This window comes from Arachis duranensis, chromosome 2, assembly GCF_000817695.3.
Source record: "Arachis duranensis cultivar V14167 chromosome 2, aradu.V14167.gnm2.J7QH, whole genome shotgun sequence".
Lineage (NCBI taxonomy): Eukaryota > Viridiplantae > Streptophyta > Magnoliopsida > Fabales > Fabaceae > Arachis > Arachis duranensis.
Genome location: NC_029773.3, coordinates 62,650,849 through 62,661,118, shown reverse-complemented (window position 1 = coordinate 62,661,118; position 10,270 = coordinate 62,650,849). Strand labels below are relative to the sequence as shown.

At 31.4% G+C, this 10,270-nt stretch overlaps 1 protein-coding gene across 1 annotated transcript; it reads left to right on the top strand.

Moving 5' to 3' along the window:
* The first annotated feature begins 3,155 nt into the window (after positions 1-3,155).
* On the top strand, positions 3,156-4,016 carry LOC107474629 (zinc finger protein GIS-like). Its single transcript, XM_016094266.1, has one exon. It carries the CDS (start codon positions 3,156-3,158, stop codon positions 4,014-4,016), a length of 861 nt encoding a protein of 286 aa, XP_015949752.1.
* The last annotated feature ends 6,254 nt before the right edge of the window (positions 4,017-10,270 follow it).

The following is a 10,270-nucleotide window of genomic DNA, read 5'->3' as shown; positions in this document are numbered from 1 at the left end:
ACCTATTTATATTATTTTATAGCATTTTCTAAAATTATTAGAACAACCTATTTATATTATTTTATAGCATTTTTATAATATAAAGTATAAAAATATAATTTATTGTCTCAATAATATTCAACAATATAAATCAATTAAAAAAAATATTTTTATATTTTATCGAATTCAAAATCAAATTTTTTTTATAAGAATTAAGATAACTTTTTTATATAACAAGCAATTATTAGTATTTTTTAATTAAAAAATATTAATCATGATTATATATATTATTAAATATATAATATTACATTTGATTATACAATGTTATTTTAATTTTTAGTTTCTTCTCTACTAAATTTTTAGATCCGTCCTTGCTAACAAGAACAGCAAAAATGTTAACAAATTTATGTATAATTATTTTTTAATTAATAAATTTTAATATCTAAAATTTTTTATTTATTTATCTCAAATTAGATTATTTATATACAAAACAATAATTAAAATAATTAATTTTAAGATAAATAGACCAAAAATTTTTTAAAAATTAAAATTTATTAATTTTGAAATAATTTTATATATATACTTCAAAAGGACTATTTAAAAAATTTTAAAATTTTCAAGAACTGTTTTGAGAATTTTTTTAATTCTTTAGGGATTGTTTTGTACTTTATTTTAGAAATTGATTTGTCTAGATCGCATACGTAGATACTTAACGGCTACATGTGCGAGTTAAAATTTCATGTCAGCAGTATTTACTATTAGTAACTAATGCAAAAAAGACTATATTGTCCAATAAAATTAAACATTGATAATTGTTTTGAATATTTTAAAATTTGATGAATTAAAATGTTTAATTTAAAAAATATGATATATTGATTTAAGTAATTATTTAAAGATAAAAATGACACTTATTTTAAGTATAGAGTAATTTTTATCAATTACCCAATTCATGTGTGCATAAAAAATTAATTATTAAGATAATTTTATATCATATTTATAATCAAACTTTGTATATAAAATAATCAACTAGATTCACATCCATAATCAAACTTATATGAATAATATAATCAAGCTTAATTTATATTTATAATGAAACCTCATAAATAATATAAATAAACTAGATTTACATTTATTCGACAAAACATAAATAAAAGTACAAAATTATTGTGATGACTATTTTTAGTATTCATACAAAATTTGTGCATATTTATCGTGAAGTGGGATGGGTGATTTCGATATTTCATATTTAATGGTAGAAAGTTTTGACTTATGATGACTTTGTTTAACTGTGGCCAAGTGTAAAGTATATACAAGACATAAAAAGCAAATGACTTTAATTTAAACTTATAATGCATGGAAACTTATACAATAAAATTAGACATAATATTAATACGTAATAGTATTTAGATGTGTCTTAAACATATTTAAATTTTTTTATTTTTTATTAAAATATAATTAAACGCAATAAATACACTTATCGATTAAGTATTCATGAGTGTCGTATCTAAAATTTAACAAAATATCCGTATTTCGTAATTTTCAACGATACATCAAATATTATCATCTACTTGTTCATAAAAAAGAAGAAAATGATCATTATTAATAAATTAGATTAAACGAGATTTGAAAAAATTTTGAAATTTCTAAATCTTCTTATTTCAATACGTGTAAATAATACAAGGTATATTTGCTAGTATTAGTGTAATAAAAAAGGACATAAAAAATTCTTTTCGAAATCTTTCTTCTAGGGAGCTGTACATACCCCATAGTAAGTTACAGTGTTACACTTTAGTTAGCCATTATTCCTTGTACATAATAAATACGGCTAGATAATTATTTTCCTTTTTAAGTGTTGATGCTTTCAAATCTCATACGCATATGTAAATACAAATCAAATATATGCGTACAATTATCAGGGATTTAGTTTTTCTTTCAAAAAAAACTAATTCTTCATTAGTCAGAGAATACCCGCACAAATAATTATTTTATGTTTTATTTCATTTAGTATTAGTAGCCTACTTATAGTGTATTTTAGTGCAAAGATATCAAATAGAATTATTAATTTAGTTTAAAGAGATAAAAAATTAAATTTGTTATTAGTCAAAAAAGGTTTACTATATATCAAATATTGTGTTCATTAGTTTTCACTTAATAGAATTATTAATTTAGTTTAAAGAGATAAAAAATTGAATTTGTTATTAGTTAAAAAAAGTTTACTATATATCAAATATTGTGTTCTATGTTTTCACTTTATTGTGAAAATTAACTAGATCATAATACTAATAGTATATCATAGAATTATTATTATTAATGTATTAACTGAATTTTAATGTTTATTATTTATATATTAAAAATTATTTATTTGGTTTTATAATACATGATACTTTTAAATTTGAATAATTTATTAATTAGTTTGTATTTATTTATTAAAAAAAATTTAAATAATTTATTAATTAGTTTATATTTATTTATTAAAAAAGAATATTAATACAATGAATAAAAAAATAATTAAAAAATATTGCTTAAAGAATAATAAGAACAAATAAATCCCTAACCAATTTAAATTTAGAGACAACTAGGTCTCTGTCTATTTTTGCACCTGACATGTCAGCAATTTCCGACAAGTTTTTGCCGTAAAACTGACAAAAGGACCGGGTTGACAGACGAAGTACAAGATCAAAGACCGTAATAAAAAAGATTTTTGATTAAGGATCGTCTTGTCATTTTAGAAAATAGACAGAAATCGAATTGGTACTTTACTCTTAAAATGACCAAGTTTTATCAAGTTGCACTAAAAGCTTCGAGTTAAAGTAGCATACACTGATGAACTTTACATTTAAATCCTACAAAAAATAAATAAACATTACTGGCAACTATGTACAACGCTTCCGAATCATATAATCAATCAATCAAATTTAATTTCGAAGATTTCCTGAATTAATACAAAGATATTGATTGGAAAAGTAGAACCCTTGGTAATAATAATAATTGTAAAGATCTCAATATATTTATTAAATCGAGATAAAACCTTGTAATGTTGAGTACAATTATAAACTCTAATCAACTAACCCTATACAGGTTTCATTGTATAAATAACGTTCTCATCAGTATCCGAAAACCACTTGATTTAAATTCAAATTTCAAAATCCAAATATCTCTTCTAACTGTATTGAGCCATGGCAGCACAAAATTCGGATGCATGTCCTTCTAGATCCTCTAGCATCTCTGAAGGGAGTGGTAATAACACCAACAATTCGAGGGACAATGATTTGGCAACCGAACTGGTGGATCAAGCCTCCAATTCGAGAACGATGTTGGCATTTGTAAAGCTCTCGAATGATGATTCATCGCTTCGTTGTTCTTCGAAAGTGCAGGAGCTCGATTTTTTCAACCCGGGAAAGAGGGTGACGAAAGAATCCTCGCCTTCTTTGGCTAACAACATTGATGAAGGAAAGAATAAAAACACCGAGGAGAAGACTACTTCAGAGTCTAGAACCTTCTCTTGTAACTTCTGCAACAGAAATTTCTCGTCTTCGCAAGCCCTAGGAGGGCACCAAAATGCACACAAACAGGAGCGCGCCATAGCGAAACGTCGCCAAGCAATCGACGCAACTGGCTTTGGTCACCCTCACTTTCCTTATTATTCTACTTACCCTAGCCTGACCTCTCACCCTTTATATAATAGGGCACTTGGGGTAAGGATCGACTCCATGATTCACAAACCTAATTCTTATCCTTGGTCTCGCCTTAGGTTCGATCATAATAACCATAATTGGTCACGGTCAGGGATGCTTGAGGGATTGCAACTAAATGGGGGAGGTTCTTCAAATTTGAATTTGTTTAGAGAAGATGATAACGGCGGTAGTAGAACTATTCCCCTATTCGGAGTTTCTTCTACAGATGTTGCTTCTACTTCTAATGCAGCCATCAATAACAACCCAACAATAAGGATTGATGATACTCATGATCAGAATCCAAAGCCAGATGAACCTTCCACTACTATGTCTCCAAGCCTTGATTTGTCGCTTAAGCTTTAAGGACTAAAGGTTGACCTTTAAAATAATTATATTTAAATTCTTTTAAAAATATTAGTTTTATTTTAGACCCAAAGTGTTGTTTGATACAGGAAATAGCAAGGTGCGTTATCCAATTATCTTATTATTTGGTTATTTTTTTTCACATATAAGTTTTGTTGTTTTTTTTAATTATTGAGTTACAACCTCGATCTAAAAAGGAAAGAAACATACAAAAATTGATCTTTAATTAATTAAAATTTCTTTCAGCATTGCTATGAAGGATAAATAATCAATAAAAAAAAATCAAATCAAAGTCTAACACAAAGAATCTTAAATCAAAGTCAAACACAAAAAACCTTACAGGAACAGAAAAATCAAACCTAAAAGATTGCAAAAATAATACTCAAAGGAAATATTAACTAAATGTTCACTCTTGAGATACCAACATAGTTAAACTTTCAGCTTTCAAAAAGTTTATAGACTTTTAATAATAAATACTAAACCAAAAATTCATACTTCACCTTTCTACAGAAAAAACTGAGACTATTATAAAAAAAAATTATAATTCTTCGAAGAGACTATTATCACACTATTTAGTCTCCTATCACATTATGTTTCACCATATTTAGGGTTGGTTTTATAAAATTTTTTTAAGAGGTGTTTAATAAATAAAAAAAATCACATACTTATATTTGCATTCTTTAACTAAAGGTGTTTTTGAAAGTATTTAAAAAAATTAAAATTAAGTTATATTTATCAAATTTAAAAAAATTTAATATAATTTAGTACATTAATAAATATCTAACCTTACTCATATATATATATATATATAGTCTTTTTTAATTTTAAGAACTATTATTCATCAAACATAATTGTTCTTATTTGTGTTTATGAAAAAAAAATTTTAGTGTTATTTACTAAATATAGATACTATAATCTTTAAAAAATTATCTTTTAACAATTAATTTTAATAAACTATTTCTTGAAAAAGTAAAACTTTTAGCAAATTAAAATTTATTGACTTTTTGTCTGATTGTTCCAAAATACCTTTATATAAGTAATTATATAAATAATTGGATACATTATTTTTTATGTTAATCCGGTACTCAGTCTTAATAATATATACACATATTTTTTTGACATTGATAACGAATTTGTTACATTTTATTTTAATAATTATTTTTTATTTATAGGAAATTTTTATATTTCATTTTTATTTTCTTATCTTATTACTAAATATTCATAAAAACTATATACAGAGAATTATGTGTACTAAAACATTTATAATATTTCAATTCATATAGATTTTAGATAGAGCATTTAAATGACTAATATTAATAACTTTGAATAATATTATTATTGTTTATATTTTGGCCCAAAGATATAATCAAGCCCAAAATAAATAAAAATTTATTCAAAAGATTCAACTACTACACCTATTCAATCTCATATAGGTCGGGCGTGACGACGACGGTTCAACTCTACCTAGGTGAATAAGTAATTAACTTTTAAGATTTCTCCTACTTAACTATAAGGGAGATCTCAACAACTTTCCTAGAAAAAAAGAAACAAATACCCACCATTAAAGGTTGAACTACTCTAAAAATTAGTTATCTTTTCTACTATAAATATACTAACATCCTCAGCTATATTCAGAATCCAATCTACTAAAAACCTACCTTAAACCCTTGCTAAATTAAGCCTTGGAGTCCCTTGCATGTACCACCCCCACCTCCTCACGAAGAACTCGGATGACGGCACCTCGACGCCAGTAGAAGTCGGATTCTGCCTCAAAAGAAGTCTGGACCTCATGTTCAGGCCTAAAAATAACCCAGTTTCAGGTAATCCTCGGAATATTGACGCCATTGCTAGGGACTTAGAAGTCTACACCCAATCATAGCAGATAATTAATTCAAAGACAGCCGCACGGCATCTGAATTAAAACCAGAACCTCAAAATGATGACCGAACACTCATGATACCTCCACAACATAAAAAAGCGAGCGGTCCCGATGGAGAGGGTACATCAGGAAATCCTCCACCATAACAAATCCATTCAGAAGTTCATCCATACCTGAGAAAGAAGAGCCCCTCATCCAACAAAGATCATGGAACTTGTACACGAGCACGATGACCAATTAGAGCAACTTGAACAAGAAATTTAGTGACAAAGAGAAGTGAAAAGAGATTTGCGAAAAGAGGTACGACGATGATGATATTTGGAAGAAAAGTTCTCGAAACTAGAGGTTGACCTTCGAAGTCAGAGTAATCAGGCAGATTGGGAGGAAAACCCTCTTGGAGGAGAAGATCCGTTCATTTAAGAGATCATGCAACCTAGGGTTCCTAGGAACTTCAAAAGTTTCGATATAGATCTATATGACGGAACGACCAACCCAAGATACTACCTCAGTAATTTTAAAAGTCAGATGTACCTGACTGATGCGTCCGATATAACTCGCTACACAATTTTCCTGACGATGTTAACCAAAGCGGTGATGAAGTATTTTGATAGTCTATCACCTAGGTCGGTTACTTGTTTTGACGACCTAGCAAGAAAGTTTCTCACCCACTTTTTGATCTATAAAGATAAAGTCAAAATGCTCTCAGTCTACTGGGGGTCAAGCAAGAAGTCGGAGAAACTCTTCGAGTTTACATGGAGAGATTTAACAAAGCCTGTTTGGAGATCCAAAATTTATCCACAAAAGCAGTAATAATGGGGTTGGTTAACGGCCTTAGAGAATGGTCGTTTTCTCAATCTATATATATCCAAGCGACATCCAACCTCTTTGTATAAAGTACAAGAACGAATGGAGAAGTACATTAACATGGAGGAGAACTCCAGACTTAGAAAGGCAGTTCCAAGGCAAAATCCTCCCTATTAAGCTCAGGACGAAGATAAGGAAGAAAAAAAAGAGGAATACAACTCAGAGAAGTCTTGAAAATATCATAACTACATCCACTCTGAGTTTCTCATGTCGACATCTACAAGAAAATTTGCCACATTGAAAAATTTCTACCTCCTCGTCCTGTTATAAGCACAAGAAAGTCGGAAGTCGGGCGGAATATTACGAGTATCATAAATTATATGAGCATTTCACCAATGATTTCTATGATCTGAAAAATATGATAGAGAAATTGGCTAGAGAAAGTCAGTTAGAAAGCTACCTCACCGAAAGGTCGGACGATCTGGAATAAAGGAAGAGAAGTGATAAAGATAGGGGTCGACAAAATCGACCACCACAAACCACTGATAGGCACATTCACATAATAGTTGGATGATTTGCAAGAGGAGAGATAACCAAATTTTCTCGTAAAAGATATCTAAAAGAAGTTTACTAAGTCGGTGAAGAAATGGAAGTTTCCGATTTACCCACAATCTCATTTACCAAAGAAGAGGCTCCAGGAGTAACCCTGAGACATGATAATCCTGTTGTGATTACAATGATACTTGCCAATGCAAATCTCCACCAAACTTTGGTAGATCAAGAGAGCTCGGCTGATGTCTTATTCAAGCCTGCTCTAGACAAGCTCGGATTATAAGAGAAAGAGCTAAGAGCCTATCTCGACAGTCTTTTCAAGTTAGGAGAGACACCCATCTAACCCCTTGGCTTCATCTCCTTACATACCACTTTTGGTAAGGGGTTAAAGTCTAGAACTTTGAGCATAGATAACATTGTGGTCGACGTAGCATCAATCTACAATGTAGTGATAGGTCAGACAACTTTGAACCGACTAGCTACAGTTATTTTCACTTCTCATTAGAGAAAATTACCACCATAAGAGGAGACCAGAGGTTGGCACAAAAATGCTATAATGAGAGCCTAAATCTACAGGGAAGCATAAAGGATAACGAAGTCAACACAATTGAGCTCGGCGGTGTCCAAGCACGAGAAGAGCTACGACCACAACCTAGTGAAAAATTGAAGAGGTACAAATCAGAGACAGGGCAGAAAAAACAACAAGTATAGGAGCCAACATCGAGAAAGAGTTAAAAGAAAACCACATTAAGCTCTTACAACAAAACTCCGACCTCTTCACCTGGAAAACCTCGAATATGCCCGGGATAAACTCTGACCTTTTGTGTCAAAAGCTTGCTGTTTGCCTGGGCTCATGACTTGTCCAACAAAAGTAACGGAAACTCGAGCCCAAAAGAGCACAAGTTGTAGAAGAACAAGTACAAGCCTTATTAGAAGCTGGATTCATAAAGGAGGCAAAGTATCCTTTGTGGCTAGCTAATACAGTCTTGGTGAAGAAACATAACAGAAAATAGAGAATGTATGTTGATTATACCTACCTCAATAAAGTCTTTCCCAAAGATCCATACCCTTTTCCAGTATTGATGCCTTGGTAGACTCAACTTCAGGATATAGCACTACAAGAAAATGGAATATTTGTAACAAAAATTTTGTAACAAATTTAAAATTGTTACAAAAATACCTTGAAGATAAAAATTTGTTACCACTTTTGTAACGACTTCTGATTTTTTGTATCAGAAAAATTTGTTACAAAATATCACTTTGAATTGTAACAGTTTCATGTTTTGTTACAAAAACTTTTTGTAACGGAACATACTGCAACGACCCCTTTTTTGTTACAAAATCCTTTTGTTTCAAAATTTCAATTTTTTGTAACAATTTTTTTGTTACAAATATTGCTTTTTCTTGTAGTGTATATGTACCTATCCTTTATGGATGCAGACTCAGATTACAACCAAATGTACAAGCTGGACCAAGAGAATACCTCTTTAATGACTCCAAAAGCTAACTATTATTATGTAGTAATGCCTTTTGGATTGAAAAATGCTAGAGCCATATATCAACGATTAATGAACAAGGTGTTCTCACCTAACCTTGGAAAATTAATGGAAGTATTTGTGGATAACATGCTTGTTAAAACCAAAGAAGACGTCAACCTCTTGTCTGACTTAACTGAAGTATTTAACACAATTAGGAGAAAGAAAGAGACACAATCCAGGAGGAGGAAGGTGGCATTGTTCTGCGCCGCCACGCCTTGTCACTGCTGTCGTTCGAGCCACCACCAGAGGGAAGCCTTGTTGTCACCATTGCAGTAGAGAAGAGAGACAAACGAGGAGCTCTCACAGGGAGGGGAAACGTGACAGAGGAAAAGTGTCTCCCCTGGCCCCACAGCCATTCGTGTCACCGTCACAGAGCTACTGCGCCATCGCTACTATTGCCATCGTGCTCGCCGTGAAGATGAGTTGAGAGGGAGGAGAAAACTGAACTTGAGGGAAAGAAGACTGCCAGAACTAGAGTGGTTCACCATTGCTGAAAGCTGCACCGAGCCTCTGGTAATCGAAAAGTAGCACTGATGTAACAACCCAATTTTTGACAGGTCTGAATCACTGCCAGTCATCAGGTGTTACTTCCCAGTAGCCCTATAAAACTCTAGAGTCGATAATATTTGCTATATATGAGCCTTTTGTACTAACCGAATTGTGTATTTTAGCTTATTTTTATCATATGCTTTCCTTAGTAAACTCGTTAGCACTAACCAAAAACATCATTAGAGATGGACATCATAAAATCAACTACCAATCTAACAGCAAAGTCAAATAGCAGCAAGATTGTAGAAAACCTTCATACATATATACACCTCAAGTTAGTTCATACAAACTTAACATGCTTTGATACTTATATATATAGACAAACATATAACTGACAACTTCCCAGATACCCGGTTCATATAGAAATCTCCTAGGCTGGTATCCAGGCTAATAGAAGAAAATAACAAACTCTACCCCTCGAAAAGTTATAAAAGTGAGGAAAAGAATATTCTAAGGAAACAAAGACCGTCTATCCTATATCATACCACTGCTGAGGCGCAGGTCTGCAGAACATCATCTCAGAACTAGTCTCAAGCACCTTTTGTAGGGTCTAAAAACACAATATTCTCTGGTACCTCTCTAAATAGAACTCCAGTGGTGGTAGACAAGTCGAGATCCTCCATCTAGGGGGGAAAGGAAAAGGAAGGGGTGGGAACCTATATGGTTCCCAGTAAGGCGACACCGTGAAAACACGTCTCTCTCGTGAAACCTAGCGTTCTAGCTCTATCGTAATAACTCACTTACTAAGTCCCTCGGCTACTTCCGTATCGCGGTTCTGACATAACTCTATCTTGGCATCTTCCGTTGGGATAATGCCGCTCCTTACGCTATTCTCTATGACTATTGTTCCTAGTTTTATTATCTTAATCCAAGCTTTGGGGAACTTGTGATTATACAACTTTAAATACAAACAGGAGTCAGAGAATAGAAAA

What these genes read in the sequence shown, in the direction of transcription:
- LOC107474629 (XM_016094266.1), top strand. Translation starts at nt 3,156, where the DNA reads ATGGCAGCACAAAATTCGGATGCATGTCCTTCTAGATCCTCTAGCATC.